The 20,317-nt window shown below is 50.3% G+C and overlaps 2 protein-coding genes across 3 annotated transcripts; one reads left to right on the forward strand and one right to left on the reverse strand.

The window, feature by feature from the left end:
- The first annotated feature begins 1,758 nt into the window (after window positions 1-1,758).
- Window positions 1,759-3,451, forward strand: COX7A1 (cytochrome c oxidase subunit 7A1). The gene is made up of 4 exons (XM_019749983.2): window positions 1,759-1,900; window positions 2,579-2,665; window positions 2,787-2,871; window positions 3,319-3,451. Exons 1-4 carry the CDS (start codon window positions 1,886-1,888, stop codon window positions 3,372-3,374), a joined length of 243 nt encoding a protein of 80 aa, XP_019605542.1. The 5' UTR covers window positions 1,759-1,885; the 3' UTR covers window positions 3,375-3,451.
- A 662-nt stretch (window positions 3,452-4,113) lies between these two features.
- CAPNS1 (calpain small subunit 1) lies at window positions 4,114-11,041 on the reverse strand. Of its 2 annotated transcripts, XM_019749982.3 has the most exons (11): window positions 10,903-11,041; window positions 9,959-10,191; window positions 8,963-8,996; window positions 8,601-8,690; window positions 8,374-8,431; window positions 8,215-8,279; window positions 7,043-7,111; window positions 6,862-6,940; window positions 6,605-6,721; window positions 4,833-4,891; window positions 4,114-4,675 (listed from the first exon to the last, which is right to left on the reverse strand). In XM_019749982.3, the coding sequence occupies exons 2-11, from the start codon at window positions 10,171-10,173 to the stop codon at window positions 4,649-4,651; spliced, it is 813 nt and encodes a 270-aa protein (XP_019605541.2). In that variant the 5' UTR covers window positions 10,174-10,191; window positions 10,903-11,041; the 3' UTR covers window positions 4,114-4,648. The 2 variants fall into 2 exon arrangements, with proteins under 2 accessions (XP_019605541.2, XP_088656815.1); XM_088800689.1 differs by having other exon boundaries at window positions 9,959-10,907.
- Window positions 11,042-20,317: the final 9,276 nt, after the last annotated feature.

Below are 20,317 nucleotides of genomic sequence, written 5' to 3' on the forward strand. Positions count from 1 at the left end.
TTGGTATGTTTTTAAGTTTCATTTCTTTAAACCACAGTATTTTGGTGCCTTTTTATTAAAGCAACGAAGTCTTCACGCTAATTAATACAGGGCAGCATAGCTTACATCTCCCAGCTGACTCTTTATCCTAAGTCTGAGCCCTTTAGTCCTATAAGGTGACAAAACCATTCCTAAAGGAGAGCAATGGCTGCGGCAGCTTCTGGATTTGGGCTTCCTGACCGTAGGTCAGTGCTACGGGGGTGTGGTCTCAGCTTCACCCCTGCAGGGGAGGCTTCAGAGCAACAGCTTTCCCAGGTCAGTTTTGAGGTGTTCTGAGAGTCATTCCTGGAGGACTAGCCTAGAAGCATGACATGCGTCCAGTGCTGCTGCACAGGGCCCCACTCAGAAGGGCTCCGTGCTCGGGGTTTAATGCTCTGCAATTGCCATCTTGAAATTCTTAATAATGGTATCTTGGATTTTGTGTTTTGTAAGTGAAGTCTGATGGGACAGCGGACAATGCACCAGGGACTTGCTCATTCTCTCCTCCCACCACTCTGCCACCAGGAGACAGGTTCCTGCCTACTCTTCTGACTCCTAAGGGCTTGGGCATGGGTGTAGGGAAGGTCAAAGTCCAACACACATACCCCCATGGCCTCTGAGGGCAGGGCAGTGTGGCAGCCACCCCCTCCTCAGTTGGCACACGAGGGCACAGTCAGCAGGCGACCAGGCAGGGCCGAGTGTCTCGCCAACCTTTGATCCAGGCCCCCAGCTCTTCTTGGCAGGGAAATTGCCATTACCCTGTGGAAAGCAAGCCTGTGGGAAGGAGATGCCTGGTTTGACTCCTCCACCTCTGGCCAGGGCAGTTCAGTGGCTGGTGGGGAGAAGGGAACCGGGCAGCCAGTGGGCCACACGTGTAGTGGGCACAAATGCGGCCACTTCCTGGGGATCCCCTGAAATATCTAGAGATGGCTAGAAACTATAAGCACTGAGGTCCTACTTTTTAAGTTGTGGGAGTTAGAGAACATTTGGATTATATTTCCTTCAACAAATAGTTATCAAGTCCACCCATGTGCCTGCCAGGTGATAGGGATACAATGTCAACTAGGGAATCTAAAGTCAACAGATAGATAAATAAAGCAGTGACATTGTTTTCCAGGGTGAAGAACTGAGCGTGGCCATGAGGGTAAGATACAAAGAAGCAAAGACAGTTCCCAGGCAGTGGAGTCATTTTGTACCCATGTTTGAAGTTTTCCTTGATAAAACGAAGTTAACTAAATATAAAAATATTTTATATATGAACCTTGTTAGGAAATAGTAAAAATAACGGTTTTTGTCTGTTTCTGTGCGATAGTTATTAGCTTGGTTATAACTGTTCGCTCAGCTTTGCTCTCAGCAAACCTTGAAGATTCTGATTTAGCCCCACGTTAGATATGGGAACCAGGGCTCAGAGGTGCAATCATTCGGTCAATGTACATAGAACAAGGAATTCGAACCCCAGGTTACCTGCGCCCTCACTCGCTTTCCACAACCAACCCGGGTAGGAGGAGATCCGAGAGATCCCGGGGAGGAAACGCACTTGCCCTAGGCCGGTATCGCCGCAGAAACAAAGCAAAAATGTATTCCCTGGTACCGCTTTCCTCTCCACTTGGACCAATGGAGTCCGAGATGAGTAACAGATGGGTGCCTCAACCATTTGGCTGGGTTGGAACGTCTTCTTCGCTCGCCTATTGGATGAATCCTAATCTGGCCGCCGGATTTTCCCGGCTCCACCCTATTCCGTTGCGCCGGAGACTGGGCTGTCGGGTGGCGCGCCGGGGGCGTGGCCTGGGGTTCCCGGGGAGGAGAGACGACTCGATGTCCTTGGGCGTAGAGGGGAGGTGACTCCAGCCGGAGAGGAGGACGCAAAATGAGGGCCTTGCGGGTGAGGGCCCCCAACTTGGAAGCCTTCATCCCCAATACAAGACTCCCTAACCATCCCGGGATCTGGGGCCTTGGAACGTGAGCCCCCTTCAGGGTTTGAGACTCCCTCCTAAACAGCCTGGGCAACCCCCCTAACCCCTCACCTCCCAATCCAAGAGTTTCTGAGAGAGCCGGGAAACCTAACATGGCCCAAAGCCCCGGGTTTGAATTTCTTCCTTCATCCAGGGCTCCCCTAACACCTCGGGACCCAGGTACTGGGAACTTAACACCCCCTTCCCCTCCCCCGGACTTCTTAGGCTGTTTGGAAACCCCATTAGGTACTCCAGGTCAAGTCCCCAAATTGCCGGGATCTGGGCTCCTCCCATTAATCCAGGAAACCCTCCCCCTAAAAAAATCTCAGGATTTGGACCCGCAGATTACGAGCTTGTCCTCTGGGTCCGCTCCTCTTCCAGGACCCTCTAGACAGCCTGGTAACCTCCAAGTCAGACCTTCTGGACGCGAGTCCCCTTCTGGGCCTTTCTTGACAGGACACCCTCCCCCACTCATGTTGGCAATTCTGATCTTGCCTTTGGGAAGCTCCCATGGCCTGGGACCGACTCCCCACAGCCCACCCCTCGCTGGACCCACTTGGAAACTCCTCTCCAGGTGCCTCCAATACCCCATCACCCCTTCCCCCCAGGTTTCCCAGGCACTGATTCGCTCCTTCAGCTCAACCGCCCGGAACCGCTTGGAGAACCGAGTGGCTGAGAAACAGAAACTCTTCCAGGTAAGCGGAGCAGGGGCGGGGCGAGGGGAAGACCTGGGGCCCTGAGCTCGCCGGGGCAGGCGGGGATACCGTCTACGCGACAGCCAGCTCCCATTTCTTATTGGACGCCCCCAACATCCAGGAGGACAATGACCTCCCAGTGCACCTGAAGGGCGGGGGAATCGACAACGTCCTGTACCGACTGACCATGGCGCTGTGTGTTGGGGGTGAGTGCGGGGCCGGGCTAGGCCTGAGCTTGCAGGAGGCCTTCTCCAGCTGGAGTGTGGAAGGTCTGGTCCTCAGGCTGGGATTTGGGGAGAGCTGACTAGCGTCTCAGCTGGAGTTTAGGGAGGGAACTGGGTTCTGAGCTGGCCAGGTTTGGGGACAGTACTGGAGTCCAGGCTGGCAAATAGGGAGAGAGCTCACTAGGGCTTGATCTGCCCCAGCACGGGGTTTGGAACCCAGGCACGAGCTGGGGAGAAAGCTCAGGGCCTGGTCTGGATCAAAGACTGGGGATTCCCTACCTGAGTGCAGTTTGGGGAGGGAATTGGAGCCTTAACTGGGGCTGGGATCTAGACTGGTGATTTGGGAGTCTGCAGAGAGGCTTAAAAGCTGAGATGGGTTTGGGGAAGCAATTCGGGTCTCATTCTGTATTCCCCGCACTCCCTCCCTAGGCACCGTCTACAGCCTGTATTGCCTTGGCTGGGCTTCCTTCCCCCACAAGAAGTGAGACCAAGAAGCCTACAGGACCTAAGGGACTCATACAAACATCAATAAATGTGCCGGCTTTGTGGGGAACCCAGCCCAGCTCTGGCCTCTGTGTGTGTCCCTCAGCCCATCTTCCCACTAGCAAGCCCACTGCCCCTGCCTTGAGTCCTTCATGCTAGACCAGCGCTATTCCTAGGATGTTACTGCCTCTCAGCCCTCCCAAGAAGAGTGAAGGACCCCAAAAGGCAGCCCTGGGTTGCCCCTCAAAGTTTGGGGACCTGGGGTGGTGTCCTTGAGGACAGACTCTATCCTGGGATAGTAGCCCCTGTCCCTGCAGAGGCCTGAGGGTGGGAAGGAAGATGCTAAGCACCGTCATGACAAAACAAAGGCGTAGGCAAGTGAGGACAAACTCAAGCCCAGGAGAGCCAGGCAAACATGGCCTTGGGAAACAGAACGAGGGGTGGCACTGACACCTCCCACTAGCCCTGCTCCTGCAGCAGGAGCAGAGATCACCCAGGCCTCTGGGTCCCAATCTCAGCTTCCACAGAATCTGTGAGGCATCTCAGCAAGAATGAGACTACAGCTCAACTGGGATCCAGTATGAGAAAAAAGATAAAAGGAGTAGGAGACATGTAGATCCAGACTTGGGGATAGATATGAAGACCAGCAAAACCAACGCCAACCCACCCCTGGGACCTAGACTCCCTGTGTCCCAGAGAGAGCCTGAGCCATCCCTCAACTCTCAGAACAGGAGGCAAGTCTCAGAGAGCAGTAACTGGGGTACATTTATTTCTTCCTGGGCTTGGCAGGCTGGGAGCAGAACACAAAGGCACTGGGGCATGTGGGCCTGTTATGGCCTGGAGTTCTGCTGCCTGGGTGGTAACTGAACAGGTGTGCCAGGGTGCATAGCACTGGAGTGATCCTCCTAGAACTTGGAGAAGGGCCCTTGGGGAACAGAAGCAATACAAGTGTTGGGATTGGCACAGATGCACTAGAAGGGTTATGGAGTGGGTGTGAGATGGGTGTGCCGGGGGTGCGGCGACCTGTGGGGCAGGGTGTATCAGAGTGTCTTAGAGCCAGGGGTGGCTTGGGACATGGCACGTAGGGACATGTTGGGCCTGGCTGTTGACTGAGAAGCTACGGTAGGTGCCAACGGCTGAGAGAATACGGAAAGGCCGGTGGGTCAGCAGGACCCATGAAGACATGACTGCAGACACATTCAGCCCTGGGAGAGACTGAAGAGTCCAAAGTGACTCCTACGATGAGGTGATGACGGGAGAGGTCTGGGGTTCCCATTCAGGAATACATAGTCAGCTGCAGCCACTGCGGAGAGGAAGGCACAGAGAGTGAGAAGCAGGGAACCCGGGAGTACCAGATGCCCTGTCTGCCCTCACCCAGGGAAAATAGCAGGGAGAGAGCCCAGCTCAGAGATGGGAGGGATCCCTGCTAGGAACCCACATCACAGGATGGGAGTTCTTACCTCCTGGATGTTCACCTGAATTTGTCCAGTGCCATCTTTGTCAAGAGATTTGAAAGCACCTAGAGGAAAAGGAAAGGGTTGGGGGGATTGGCTTTCAGAATAAAAATATGCTAATATGTAGGATGATGATAATAATGGCTAGTACTTGATTGAATTCTTAACTCTGGCCAAGTACTCTATAAAGTGCTTTCCATGTCTTAATTTATTTAATCCAATTCTGTGAGGAAAGTGTCATTTGAAAATTAGGCACAGAGAAGTAATGTGCTCCAGGTCACACAGTGAGAAAGTGAGGAAATTGGGATTGAAACCCAGGCTGTTACCCACCTCAATAATGGCCTCCATGTAACTGACCTGTGGGGCCCCCCGTCCCCTCTGCCCGAGTCCCAGCCTCCCACCTACTTCTAACCCCTCCAGTTCCAGCCTAAGCAGACAATTGGAAGGAGGCTCTGCAGGCTCCACTTCCTGCCCGACAGTCTGGTGTGGTTCCCACTCCTGCCCTGAAACTCCACTCTGTGTTCCCCAGCCACAGCCAAACCAAGGTAAACAGGTGTCCACAATGCCTCTGCTTCTTTGCTCTCATTCACTGCTCAGTTACCACCCTCAGGTGTCCACATACCTGCTGGCCTAGATATTGCACTCGATGCAGTTACTACTGACCCTCTTGCTGGTAAATCCAATGGCCATTTCTTGGGGTTACCAGCGCGATCACTAACCAACTGAGCTGAGCTAATCAGCCGCCCCAATGGCCATTTCTTGAGCCTTTTCCTATGTGACTTTTGGCATCATCTGCCCTATTGTCCACTCCCACGTTCCCTTCACATCCCTGACATACCTGTCCCTTTTCTTCTACCAATGCTCTTAATGCATTGTCCTCTCCAGACTCTTGGGAGGTCAGGGCATCTTCCTAAAGCCAAACCTGACCCTGTCCCTCCACTGCCTACAACCTACTGTAGCTCTCCATTGCCCCCAGTAGTGTTGAGCACCCCTGAAATTGGCATTCATAGCCCTCCGTAGCCTGCCCATGCCCAGTGCTCTTGCTTCCTTTCACTCAACTCTCTCAGACATGTCCGAGTTTAAATTCTGGCTTCGCAACTTCCTCGCTGAGTGGCTCTGAGCAAGCAACTTTGCCTCCTTGAATCCTAGGTTCCTCCTCCATAAAATGGGGACAATAATTTCCACACCTCAGGGCGGTCTTAAGGATTCAGTGTATTGGTGTTCAAAGGAGCCTTCATGATCCAGCCCCTACTGACCCCTCCTTACAGCCTTGTCTCCCTATCCCACACCCTCTTCAGCACTCTGAACTGAATCCAACAAAAAACACCAAAAGTACCATGTTCTCTTTCCCTTTTAGGCCTTCACACAGGCTGTTTCCACTACAACACTTGTCCCCACTTTCTCACTGGGGTCACTCACTCCTCCTCAGCCCTCAGGTCTCAACTCACATGTGTCTTCTTCCAGGAAGCCCTTCTTGACCCCACAGGCTGCATCAGGTGCCTCTTAAGTTTGAAGCCGTCAGAGCCTCCCCAGTCACAAATCTAAACGCGCTATGCCATGAGATTCCCTTATCCCAGCAGCAACCGTTCTGAACTGTCACTGATGATTTGCCTCTCCTCCATTGGACTATGAGTGACACAAGAGCAGGATCTGGGGCTGTTTTGGTCACTGCTATGCCCCTACCATTGCCCACGTCAGGATTAGGCTCCAAAACCTCGGCCAGTGGAAGCTGAACAAATAAAATCCCCACCCAGGAAGAGAGCTGTGGTTTTACTCACGGAACATGGCATCTAGCCTGACCAGGCAGCTGATGAAGTTGTCAAAATCCATGTTTCCTCCCTCGTCCGAGTAGCGTCGGATGATCATGTTATAGAGATGCTCATTTAGGCGGAAACCTGACAATGGTTTAGTCTCTCAGGTGTGGGGGCCACATGGCCCAATCTACTCCCAGCCCCCGGATTCAGGCTCAGACCAGCTCAGTGGAGGCTGCCTCATCATTCCCACCCGCCACCCCACCATGTGCCTCCAGCCATACCTGCTGCCTCAAAGGCCCCTGGGAGTTCACTGCTGCCAATGGTCCCTGAACGGTCAACGTCAAATTGTTTGTATATGGCCTGTGGGGACAGAGAGGTTGGGGTTCATTTGAGCATCTTGGGTCATGGCATCTTCATGGCGTCGGAGTCTTTGTGCTGGGAGTTTCAGAGGTCACCACACACCTGCCACTTTTTGATGTTGTTCCACAAATACTTGAATTCCTCAAAACCCAGCTTTCCTGTCGTGTCACTCTGGTAGAACGGTGTTAAGAATAGCTGTACCCAAATGCATGCATTGTACACCCTGTGTACACTACAATGATAACAGCCAATCAGGGGAACCTGGGCTAAAACCCCAGCTCCCGTCTCACCTTCCTCATGTCACCATGGGTGTGGCTTTATTTCTCATTTTATCCATACATATTTTACTTTATATTTCTAAATGATAAGGAATCTCTTTCAACATAACCATGTGGAATTATAATGAACTTTTCCAAACTACAAATTCCTCACCTGAAAATAATTGCTAATTCCTCATTTATAAAATTCTTGATAGTAATTCAATTTCCTAAATGTTAGGACATGTAAAAAAACAAGGGCATCTTAGAGCTCTAAGGAAATGAGGTGACGGTAGTGAATACCTACTGGGTTTGTGATTAGAGCAGAATGAGATATTGGCAGAAAGCCCTTAGCTCGGGCTGGCATTTGATAAGTTCTCAATCAACAACAACAATGGCCAAGACTTAACAGATTACCTATTACACACCAGACAATGCTAAGCTTCTCAAGAACATTACTTTTCTCACTAAGTCCTCCAGACACCAGCCCCACCAGTATTATTCTCCAGTCAGAGACAGAAACATTCAGAGCTGAAAAGTCTACTTGTGTAAGATCATAGTAACATCTAACACATTATCACTCACCCCATTATACAGATAGGCAAATTGAAGACAGAGAGGCTCAGTAACCTTGCAAAGGGGCAGAGCCATTATTTAACTCTATGAAGCACACGTACGTGATCATATGACATGAATATATGTACGTGTGTCTGCACTGCCTTATGTGCTCAGTGCGCATGTATCCAAGATTAGCTAATGACTGGCCCATGTGCAAATAGACATTTTCCTGTGCATATGCCTTCACATATCTTCATGTATGTGGGTGTCGCCTGGTATACATGTGCATGTGCACATACCTATGGCAGTTATAATAAGCTTGGGTTCTTAAACCCCGAAGACCTGAATCCAAATTCCTATCCTTCCACTTTTTATGAAAGCTACATCCTGGCTCCCACTCGTGCTCTCAGAAAACTCCCTCTTCACACAAGGCCTCCCCCATACTGCCCTTAAGGATACATCCATCACGGCCACCATGCTGCGACATGTGTCAATGCCAAAACCATCAGTCTTCAGATCTGGGTCTGCGGGGGACAGGTTGACAAGAGGCCAGAGGTCACAGCTACCCCAGCTGCCATGCCTCTAAACCTTCCCTATGTGTTGACCCTAGTCACTCACGTCGGGTCACGACCTTGTTGAGAATGTTCATGAGTTCTGTGGCGCTGACCTCCATGTCCTGCAGGGAGAAATTAGGGGTGGATCAGGGGTGACTGAAAGGGGTCTGGGAGTGTCATGAAGGAGGATAGGAACTTTTGGATTGCCATGGTTGAGTGTGTATGTGCAAGGGCCACCCAAGGGAAGGCATGGAAGGGTTAGGACAGGTCTGGGGACCCCGGGTTACTTACCTCTCCAGCCAGCTGGGCAAATAGCCTCCGGAACTGCCGGACTTCCTCACTCTCATTGGCCTCGACATTGGAGTAATGGGTTCGTGGGGGCTACAGAGGGAGAAGATCTCAGAGCAAATAAGGGGAGGGGCAGTACAGACCTAGGTGGGAAAGTCAGAGTGGGCAGTGTAGCTGAGTGATCAAAGGAATGAGAGGTGGTCAGTGAATAGGGAGTAGGTAATAGCTAAGTTTGAGGACATGGAAAGGGAGAGACTTAGTACGAGGGATATCATAAGAGGGAGAGGGGCTTTTCTAAAGGGACATGGAGGGGTGCTGGAAAAGGCGTCTTAGTGAGAAGTCATCAGTTGTGGAGGTCGGCTTACCGGGGGCTCTGGGTTGTACTGCGCAGCCGCCTCGCTGGAGGGAAACGGGAATTAGCGCCAGGAGGCGGGGCGTCCAACTGGCAGCCCCCAAACTTCAACCTCCCCAAACCCCAGCCTGCCACCCTTGGCCTGCCTTATCTGTCCTTGTCCTCACGTGTCCCTATCCTTGCTGCCCTGATTGCACCTGCGAGGAAACTATCAGGCTCACCCCCCTACGGTGGGCTCCACTCCTACCAATGCAAGATTCCTCAATAGACCCAGCCCCCTGAAAGGCGTACTCTATAAAATCTGCCCCAGTTTTGCGGGGCACCGCCCTCCCGAGATTCCATATCTGTCTAGGAACCTACTCCATCCCTAGGGCTTCCTGAATGCTGTGTCTTCCCAACATCCCACCCCAGTCCCATTATTTCCTGCCCCTTCGAGGGATCACTGCTCGGTGGCCAAGACTAATTACACCCCTAATTTGGCAAATTAGACAACCTGCCCTACTTCCACTACGACATTTTTCTATTTTAATCCAGCCAGTTCCCGGCAAGGCCGTGCCCCTTCAAAACCATTTCTCCTATCTCAGTAGGCCTCGGCCTCTTCAGGGCGCACCTTCTCATTTATCCACCTAGAAGTCCGCACCAAGCCCACTTGACAAGCCTTGCCCCCACGAAGTGACACCCAGCCTCACTGGCTCCGCCCCCTTAACGTTCGTTCTCAGATTAGCGGAAGCAGGCGATATCCAGCCTCTCTAAGCCCCACCTCCCTAAGCCCCACCTCCCAAATCCCTGCCGGGACCCATCAACAGTCAATCGCGTCTCCCCAAAAATCATGTCAAGCCCCGCCCTCATAAACTGCAGTCAGCCTCATTAGGGCCCGCCCCCTCAAGGCTGGCCTCCCAGGTCCCGCCCAGCCTAATTAAGGCTCCAGGTCAATCTCCAGGTTACCCCATTCTATTCTTCCCGGACAAGCCTCCTCCGCCAGGCCCCGCCCCCTCAGGCCCCGCCCTACCTGATGGCGCTAATGACCCCGCCTAGAATGCGCATGGCAGTTCCCCCACCACCGCCGCCGCCGCCGCCGATGCCGCCGCCGCCACCGCCTCCGCCGCCGCCTCCGGCCCCGCTGATCAGGCCTCCGAGCACATTCCCCAGGCCCCCGCCCAGGCCCCCGCCTCCCCCGCCGCCGCCACCGCCGCCGCCCTTCAGGAACGAATTAACCAGGAACATGGCTACGACTCCAAGTTCCTAAGGAGGAAAAAGGGGTCAGCTGGCCTCCTCGCCCAGAGCCCGCCCCCTCCCCACAAAAATACGCATTTCTGGCAGCTGGACGTAGAGAGTAATATGAGGCCTCCAGGCGAGGACCTATCTTCCGGCTGGGGCTTGAAGAGTCCATTCGGGATGGGGTCTGGGCTTCTGAAGGAGAGCAGTTCTCGGGTGGGTGCGATAGGGACGGAGGATCAAGTATGAAACCTCCTCCACATTGAAAGTGTCCCGGTCAGACTTGAGGGGCCTGGATTGAGTCTACACATAGGCATCATTAAGGGTAGGGGTCCAGGTCAGGTGGGGTTCTCGGGGGTCCCAAGTTGGTATAAGGCATCCTGGACATGTCCGGACGCCCGAATCTGAGCCCCCGAGCCCAAGAACTGGACCATGGGTCTTGGGCGGTTCAGGGGCGTGGATCAAATTCTCGGTCTGGAGGCCCCCGGGACAAGGTTTTGGAAATCCAGGATGTGGGTTTGAAGGTTTAGGTACTCCCAGCAGCGGGATTACAGTGTCACCGCCAGGTCTGTGGGCTCCGGTCTAAGATAGTGGGTGTAAGCCCCGGGCCCGGGATAACGGGGTTCTCCATTAGAACTGGGAGCACGGATCTAGCCGGGACTTTAGGGCCTTGTAGGGTCTGGGAGCCGTAAGGGCCGGGATTACGGAGTACAGGGGCAGTCTGGCCCGGGCGCTCACCGCCTCTCTTACACGTCCGCTGGTCCGCTCCTCTGCGCTGCTCCCGGGCCTCTGGCTGTGTCCGGCTTGGTTGGGCGGGGCCCGTGACTCAGGCAACTTTGACCGGGTTAGGCTCTAGGGGGCCGCCCAGACAACATCCGCGCGGTCCTAGAGCGAGCCTTGAAACTGCGCCTGCGCGCGCGGGCCCTGCCTTGCTAACGGGGTGAGACCGCCTGGGCCCAGCCCAGCATTCTTCCGGCGCCGCGGGCTGTATTCCGGCCCTGACTTCATGGGTTTGAGGTTGTCCCTACATCTCGCCAGCCCGGTGAAGACACCCGGGGACGAGAACTCCAGAGTGACACCGCAGGTTGTAATGGGAATGTTCGCCCCGAAGCCGGCCTCCACCCGGCTACAGATGTGATTTTTTGTCGGCTCGAAACGGGACTCTTGGCACCCGGCCCCTATCTCGGCCTTGTTGCGACAGACAACATCTTAAAACCCCGAGTTTTATTTGGCTCACAGTCCGGGAACAAGCATCCGCATCTGGCAATGACTAAGGGTACACTAGGTTTTCCCGGACCTTGCAGCACCCAGGATGGTAGTCAGACTGCGGGTAGGACTTTGCCGCCTAAGAAAGCGGCCTTGTGCTCTCCTGCACCCGCATTCATTCACCCCCAAGTCAGGGTCACCAGAATAATTTTTCCTGAACAGGCCCAAAGTGTCACCTCAGTCTCTAAAGAGGAGCCCGGACACAGGAAGAGTCTGCTGGCCAAGACCTGGTGTCCCAGGCTAGCCTTCCCAAAGTCTGGTGGTGGGCGCGGAATGCAGAAACGTAGGGAAAGTGGTAACTCAAGCCGCCTTTAGAGGCCTTTCTCTTGCTCTCCTGTTCCAGACTTTCAGGGCTCTTCAAAAGGAGCTAAATCTAGCTACTGGGCAGTCTGGCTATCTGGCCGTTAGCCTCTCCCCTGGAGGCTGGCTAGGCTTGTTGGAATCCTGCTTCTGAGGGCTTGCTGGGGCCAGGTCAATGAACTCCTCCTACACAAGCCTTGTCTATGAGGCAGGCACTAATAGAAGAGAAAATGGAGGCTCTGAAGGCAGGGTCACTTGCCTGAGGTCACAGAGGGTGTCAGGACCAGGTCTGAAGCTGGGCTTGGCTGATCCCAAAACTCTTGGTGATGACTAATACAGATTCCCTTCTTACCACACCCCTCCCTGCCAGACAGCAACTTCTGTTCTCTGCCCTCTCCAGGGCTCGCTTGCTGCCAGGCCTTCATATGGACTGTGCCATCTACCTGGAACACTTTCTCCCTTTTTCACCTGGTTTTGTAGCTCCTCAGACTTTGGGTGCCAGCTCAGGTGTTACCTCTCCTGGGAAGTCCTCCCTGTCTCCACCCCTCTCTGAGAATAGGTGTGGCTTCCAGTTACATGCTTGTAACTTGTTCTTTCTCTTAGCACTCACTGCCAATTACCATCATATTGTGATCCAGGTCTGTGTCCCTGACCTTTAACCCTGGCCAACTCCAGGTCTTAGGCCTTGGTCCACCTCTCTAACCCACTCATGCCATAGAGGATCTCCCTCACATGTGTAGCTTAAATTCCATCTCTAGGCTATCAATACCCAAATTTCTACCTTCAGCACAGGCGTCTCCAGGCTCCTATATCTTGCATCCTACTCACTGTCTGTATAGGGGTCTTAGAGGTGCCTCAGGCTTCACACATCCTAAACAGCTCCTGACCTTCCTCCCAAATCTGCTTCCTCCCCACCCCCCACCTCCATCCTCTGCCTCCTGGACCTCACGGGCGCCTCCTCCCTGGTCTCCTGCTCATGTCCCTGTCCCCACAGTCTGCTCCCCACAGGCAACCAAAGGAAGCATGTGAACCTGAGTCAGGTCAGGGCCCACTTGGCTCGTAGCCCTTCCTAGACTGCACCTCACTCCAGATAAGCGTCAAAGTCCTCACCATGGGCACCAAGTCTCTAGTGCTCTGTTCTGTCTCCTCTCTGCCCTCATCTCCTCCCTCTTAAGAAAGTGGGAAGAAGCCCTACTGGCTTGACCTGGATGTTCCCAGCTGAACACGGACAAGACACAGAGGAGGAGGCTCTGCCAGCACATCAATGTCTAAGCAGGGGGGCCGCTACTCCATTACGTAGGTCCTCTCTAGCCCCACCTCAGTGCCTCAAGTCTGCACATCTAGTGACCTCAGGAAGCCCTACACTCCCTATCCCACCCCACACTGCTCTTTATCACCTGCTAACATACTGAGTAGTTTACTTATTTACCTAGTTTCTTGTCTCTCTCCCCCACTAGAATGTGAGCTCTTCAAGGGCAGGGATTTCTGTATGTCTTGTTCACAGCTATGTACCCAGTTCCTAGAACAGTGCCCAGCACATCTTAGGTACACAAGTATTTGTTGAATGTATGAAATATTTTGTGTGGATTTTCTCATTGAATTTTCAGCACCGTCAATGAGATAGTACAGCAAGCATTACTAAAGTCTTCCACCCTTTTCCGGACTCCTTTAAACTCAGGCACGGTTATGTGACTTGTTTTGGCCAATAAAATGTGAGTGGAAATGTTGGACGTGTCACTTCCCAGTGTGGCATTTAAAGCCAGTGCAGGATGCTCCGGGCTCTCACCTCCTGCCTAGGCAACCTTGGGAGCTATGCAAGCACAGCGGTGCTGCACAAAGGAAGCTACCCGGATCATGGAGCCATGGCATGGAGGACTTGTGCCTGTTTCTGTGAGAAAGAAATAAATTTTGAGGTGTTAGTCCACTAAGATCTAGGGCTCATTTGTTACCACAGTGTAACCTAGCCTATTCTGACTGTTGCAAGTAGATGTTATGATGCCCATGAGGAAACCAGAAAAATGGAATTACTTGTCCAAGATCACACAGCTAATAAGTACTAGAGTCAAGATTCAGACCCAGGAAAGCTGGTTTTGTAGCTCACGCTTTTAATCCTCACAATTTGCTGCCTCAATGATATTACTGTTACAATGCTACCAAATAGGAAACTCACAATAGTCATGACTGTCCTAACTAATGCCTCCTGAGGGCTTGATGGGACCAGATTAGAACAAATAATTTACCGGTATGTCTTGGAAGGCCTCTCGCAACCTTCTGAAAAAGGAACTAACATGAGAGGAAGTGGAGGTTCAGAGAGGTGGAGTCATTTGCCTGAGGGCATGGCAGAGCTAGGTCTAAACCCAAGCATGGTTGATGCCAAATAGTTATGTGATGACTATTCCAGATTACTGTACCTCCTCTGCCCTCCCTTCAATGGTGTATTAGTCAGGGTTCTCCAGAGAAATAACTAACAGGCCATAGGGAGAGAAAGAAAGAGATTTATTATACTCATATACACCCTGAGAGCAATTTCCCATGTCCCTAAAAATATAATTTTGTGTGTGTTCATAATATTCCATCATCTGAAATTTACTAGAATTTTTTTCATTCATTCATTTATTCAACACACATTTATTGAGTGCTTACTAAATCCAGGCTCCCAGATGTGTGATGGAGATGTAGTGGTGAACAAAACTCCTGGGGCTTATGTCCTAGCAGAGGAAGACATACAATAAACAAGGAAATAAATAAACAAGGTAACCCTTCTCTATTTTCAGATAAAGCATGTCCCAAAATATGTGGCAGAGATTGGCTAACTGCTTGACTAAAACTGCTCCTCTTTTTTCTTCCACACACAGAATTACATTTCCCATCACCTATTGCAGTTTTGTATGGATATGTAACTGACTTAAGGCCAACGGCATGTGAGCTGATGTGTCATATCCAGTCTCCAGGCTTGACCTTAAAAACCTCCCACAAGTGGTCTTCACTTTTTTCAACATCCATGGGCTCAACAGAGGGGACTCTGAGGACCTTGAGGTGGGCAGAGCCACAACATGGAAGGAGCCTGGGTCTCTGCTAGACTCTGTGGAGCAGAGTGACCCCACTGACTTACATTGGACTATAGTGTGAATTAAAATATAGACTTATTAAGCCACTGAGTTTTAAAGTTTCTTCAGTTAAAAGCAGCAAGCATTGTTTACTTTAATACATTCCATGAAGAAAGAGCTCTGTGGTAGACTGATTACAAAAATTGCCTAATTTCCCACCCTTCCCTGTATCCTTACCCTGTACAATCTGACTTTGCAGCTTCTTACATCAAGGTGTCTATCCCCCAGCCCTTTGAAGCTTGAAGCTTGACTGGCTTTGTCGTTAACCAATAGAATGAGGTGGAAGGACAGTTTAATATTTCCCAGCCTAGGTCTCAAGAGGCCTTATGTCTCGCCTCTTCCCCTATTCTGATTTTTGTACAGCCAAATTCATCCATCTTTTCCTTGGTAGTTTGTACCCCCACTACACTGAAGTTCACAAAGTCTTTCCCCTTACAGAGGTCATTCAATATTTGCTGGTGAAAACCTTTAGCTTTTCATGTGTAATTCCCCACCACCACCTCTCAGCACACACACACACACACACACACACACACACACACACACACACACACACATACCACTTTACTCCAACTGGAATTCATTTTGGTATATCATGTAAGATGAATTTCCAAATTGATATTTTCTCCAAAACAGGTGAGAGATCAATTCAATTGGTACAACACAATGCATCTAGCCTATTACAAATTCTTACATTCTCTAGTCTGGAAAACCATTCTGTTACATTATCCAATGGATTGTTCTTACACTAAAACCACACTTTAAATTATGTAAGCTCGGGCCAGCCTGGTGGCTCAGGCGGTTGGAGCTCCATGCTCCTAACTCCGAAGGCTGCCGGTTCGATTCCCACATGTGCCAGTGGGCTCTCAACCACGAGGTTGCCAGTTCAACTCCTCGAGTCCCCCAAGGGATGGGGGCCAGCGCCCCCTGCAACTAAGATTGAACATGGCACCTTGAGCTGAGCTGCCACTGAGCTCCCGGATGGCTCAGTTGGTTGGAGTGTGGGCTATCAACCACAAGGTTGCCAGTTCGACTCCCGCAAGGGATGGTGGGCTGCACCCCCTGCAACTAGCAACGGCAACTGGACCTGGAGCTGAGCTGCGCCCTCCACAACTAAGACTGAAAGGACAACAACTTGACTTGGAAAAAACAAATCCTGGAAGTACACACTGTTCCCCAATAAAGTCCTATTCCCCTTCCCCAATAAAATCTTAAAAAAAAAAAAAAAAAATTATGTAAGCTCCATGAAAACAATGATTTTGTCTGCTTTGGTCTCGGCTGTAACCGTAGTACCTACTCAAGTGCCTGGCTCTTCACAGATCTTGATAAATATCTGTTGAATGAGTGAGTGAATTTATGAGTAGATGGATGGGTGAATGAATACAAAGTGGCAGGCCCTGTGCTGGCATTATGATTGTTTATATTGTGAAAAACATGTAGTCCCTTTTTCTGCAAAGCCCACAGGTAACCAGAAAACAGTTCCTTAATCCTGTATCGGTCACAACAGTAGATCAGAAGAGAATGTGTACAATGAGGAGAAAAAAGGCCCCAAGTTAGTACCTTAAAGAATGTTCTGCATACCAAAGTGGGACTGTTTTTAAAGCTTGACCACCAAGGCTTTCACATTCCTTGCATGGAGAATTGGGATTTATGTGGCTTCTTCTTGAATCTGGGTGGGTTTGTGATCACTTTGATCAATAGGCAGCAGAGGAGTGATACTATGTGACTTCTGAGGCTGGGTCAGAAAACGCTATGCAGCTTTTGTCTGTTTCTCTTAGAATACTTGCTTTGGAGAAAGCCAGTTATCACACAAAAAGTCCAACTACCCTGAGACTACCGTGCTGGAGAGGCCTTATGGAGGTGCTCTAGTTAGTCCTCATGGAGCTCCCAGCCAATAGCCGGCCAAGTTGCTGAGTCACGTTAGACATCTAGCTTAGTCAAGCCTTGAGATGACTTCAACCCCAGTCAACTTCTGACTGAAACACAGGAGAGATCCCAAGCTAAGCCCTTCCTAAATTCCTGACCTACAAAAACGCAGGAAAAATTAAATGGCTGTTTTAATGTTCTGATTTTTAGATAATATTTAATGCAGCAATAGATAATTGGAACACTGGTGCATTAGGTATCTATTGCTGCTAACAAATTAAAACCAAAATTTAACAGCTTAAAACCATACTGAGCTCACATTCGCCATGGCTCGGGAATTCAGGAATAGCAATACCCATAACTGGGTAGTCCTGGCTCAGGGTCTCTCATGAGGAAGCAGTCAGGTTGTTGGCCAGGATGCAGTCATCTCATGGCTTGACCGGGTGTGGAGGATCAGCTTCCCAGCTGGCCCATTCACAGGGCTGTTGGCAGGAGGCCTCAGTTTCTCACCATATGGACCACTCTCTATAGGGCTGCTTCAGTGTCATCACAATATGGGAAGCTGGCTTTTCTCAGAGCATGTGATCCAAGAGGGGTAACAAGGATAAAAATGCAATGCCTTTTATGACCTGGTCTTCAAAGTCACACACCATTACCTCTGCCATGCTCTATTCGTTTTAGAAGCAAGGCACTGAATCCAGCCCATACTCAAGGGAGGGCTCTTAAAGAGAGACGTGTCAAAGAATCTGTGGACATATTTTAAAACCTCCACAACAGGGGTTGCAAACTGAATCCCTAACTCTAATCCTAAAGCAGCCAGACATGTAATGTAAATCAGTGAGCAGGGCCTGGTGTAGAACAGGGCCTGGTGGAAACCCTGGGGCACCAGGGTACCGTGCTGTGCTACTCTGGGCTGTATTTACGCCCATACCTGTTCTACACTCTCCCCTTTCTGCCCGCATCCTAGGCCCAGTTCCCAGTCTCTCCCTTCATCTATGTTCACCTGGAGTTCAGCTGATGGGAAACAGCCAGAGACTGGAGATGGGGAGGAAGAGGCCAGGGTAATTCTCCTCTTTCTCCCTTTGGTTGTGGCTCCTCCCCAATTCCAGTTCCTACTAGCCAGACAATCCCACAGTGTTTCCAGCTTCTACCAGGTAACCCTTTCTACCTTTGTTCCTCCAGCCTAGAGTGGCAGCAGCCTCCCACTGCTGCTAACTTCCAATTGCTTCACCAGCTCCTGTTCGGCCGGTCAGCAACTCCATCTACTGCATAACCACCTCCATGTGTTAATGACCCTCTGTTTATTATGAGTTAGCCCCTGACAGGTACAGCAGATCTAGCCCACCAGGCCAAGTAGAGAAGTAGGCTTTGTGTTGTCAGATATCTTAACACGGCAGAAGCCAGAAATCAGGATTGCCATGGGGACTATTTGGATATTTCCAACACTGGGGACACCTGGGAGGCCTTCAGACCTTTCAGGGGTTTTCTGAGGTTTAAACTATTTTCATAATAATACTAACACTTCTTTTCCTATTCCACTCTCATTCTTTCATGAGTGTGCAGAGTTTTCCAGAGGCTACATGATAGTATTCAATAGTTTGCATGCAGAAGCGGATATGAGAATCCAACTATCTTCTCTTTAGCCAGACATTACAAAGATTTCCAAATGTAAAATAATGCCACTCTTCTAATTTTTTCAAAAGTTATTTATTAAAAAGTTAATAATGTTAACATGTAATGGTTTATTTTTTTAACTTTTAATTTCTAATGCGGTAAATATCTACAGATATAACCCTCATAAACAAAAGCTCTTTGAGGTCCTCAAGAGTTTTTAATTGTGTCAAGAGATCCTGAGACACAACAATTTGAGAACCACTCGTCTAAATGTCATGGCAGGACCAGTAAGCTGAGGTGAAGAATTGCCTCTTGAGTTTAGCAATAAAAAGTTTAGTTTTGTGGAGCAGAGGGAGAGGGATGGAGGGAGGACCATGTAGACACCTTTTTCCTGAAGTTTGGGTGTGGTTTGATAATGGACACATCAGGCAGACAACACAAAAATCCAACATTGGATCTTAATGTCACAAAAAGAGAAGACAACCAGATGGCAGGTATGTGCTTCCTGATGGAAGAACTCAATCCCACCCATAAAGTATACTTACCCTAAAACTGAATCTGAATCTGACCCAGCATTTGGATCTACCAGTTTGTAGAACATACAGGGATAGAAAAGCATATTAAAGGATACCAAGAGGTGCAACCAGCCCAATCAGATTGGGAAAGCCTACAGGGAGATGGAGAGCGCGGGGGAACTGCTGCCCAACGAGACTGAGAGGTCTCAGCGTGTGGACACTTTGGATTCTGGCTTGAACAAGCCAACAGTAATAAGACATTTATGAAACAATTGAGGCCTTCTGACTACTGGACGTAATTTAGATAATATTAAAGAATTACTGCAATTTTTGTTAGGCGTGATGGACACCGCTTATCTTTTAGAAACACATATGGAAACATTTCTGGATGAAATGATATGTTGCCTGAGATTTACTTTATTATAAGGGAGCAGGGGAAGGGAAGGGCCAGAAAATTTGAACACGATTGGCCATATGAGTATCTTGACAATTACTGAGGCTGAGTGATATTACTATAAGGATCTCTAATATAAGAGATCCTTATATTACTCTAATTTAAAAATCCCTTAATACATTTAAAAAAAAAAAGTTTAACCGAAGAAAACAGAGAAGAAAAGGGACTTTTTTCCTTTAAGATGGGAGTAACTTGACCCGGCTTGAGAGCTGACTAGGAGCCCAGGAGAATGACCGGTTGAAATGCAAGAAAGCGGGAGGGAGGGCAGACAGGTCAGCAGGCTTCCGGTCAAGAAAAGAGGCCATGTGGGTTCTTCTACTGCGGCCAGAAGGTCAGCTCCAGCACCTCCGCCAGAACGTCGGTTCCCACTGATTAAACTGACAGGATCGGATGGTCGCCTCCGCCTGCGCAGCACCGCCCCCACGTGGTAGCCAAATCCCTTCACCCAATTCCCCGCGCGTCAGGGAGGGAGGCAAGACCTCCGCTTCCAGATTTGAGCCATGTGAGGTTGAGAGTGTCGCTAGGTTTTCTGGAAAATTCAGTTCGCGTGCCAAGCTGGAGCCACGGCCCTGCGCTGCTGCCCCCACGTGGCGGCTGAGCAGTAATTGCCCGTGTCTGGAACAGTGCCGCAGCTGGGGACGCTGAGGTTGCAGGGGCTTGGGAGGCTTGTGTCCTCCAGGGAAACTATATTACCTTCAGACTTGGGCCAGGAAAGGTGGGATGGGAGGGGAAACGGTGAAGAAATTGGGGACAGGGCCCACTGTGAGGATTAAGTGAAAGCCAGCATAGTAACTGTTGACGCTAATATTGTATAGTCACTTTTATACCTACGGCTGATACTTTACTGTGTAAGCATTCACCTATGTGCCTGGCTCTGAATTTAAGCGTTTTACATTTATGAGCTGATTTTATGCTCACAACAATCATTTGGGGTAGGTACTATTATCAGCCCCACTTTATAGGAATGAAGCTGAAATCCAAAGAGAAGGAATACTTACTTGTTCAGTCTCGCAGCTGTGACAGCCCTGGGA

The sequence above is a fragment of the Rhinolophus sinicus genome, chromosome 8 (genome assembly GCF_057876585.1).
Source record: "Rhinolophus sinicus isolate RSI-liver-muscle chromosome 8, RSI-T2T, whole genome shotgun sequence".
Lineage (NCBI taxonomy): Eukaryota > Metazoa > Chordata > Mammalia > Chiroptera > Rhinolophidae > Rhinolophus > Rhinolophus sinicus.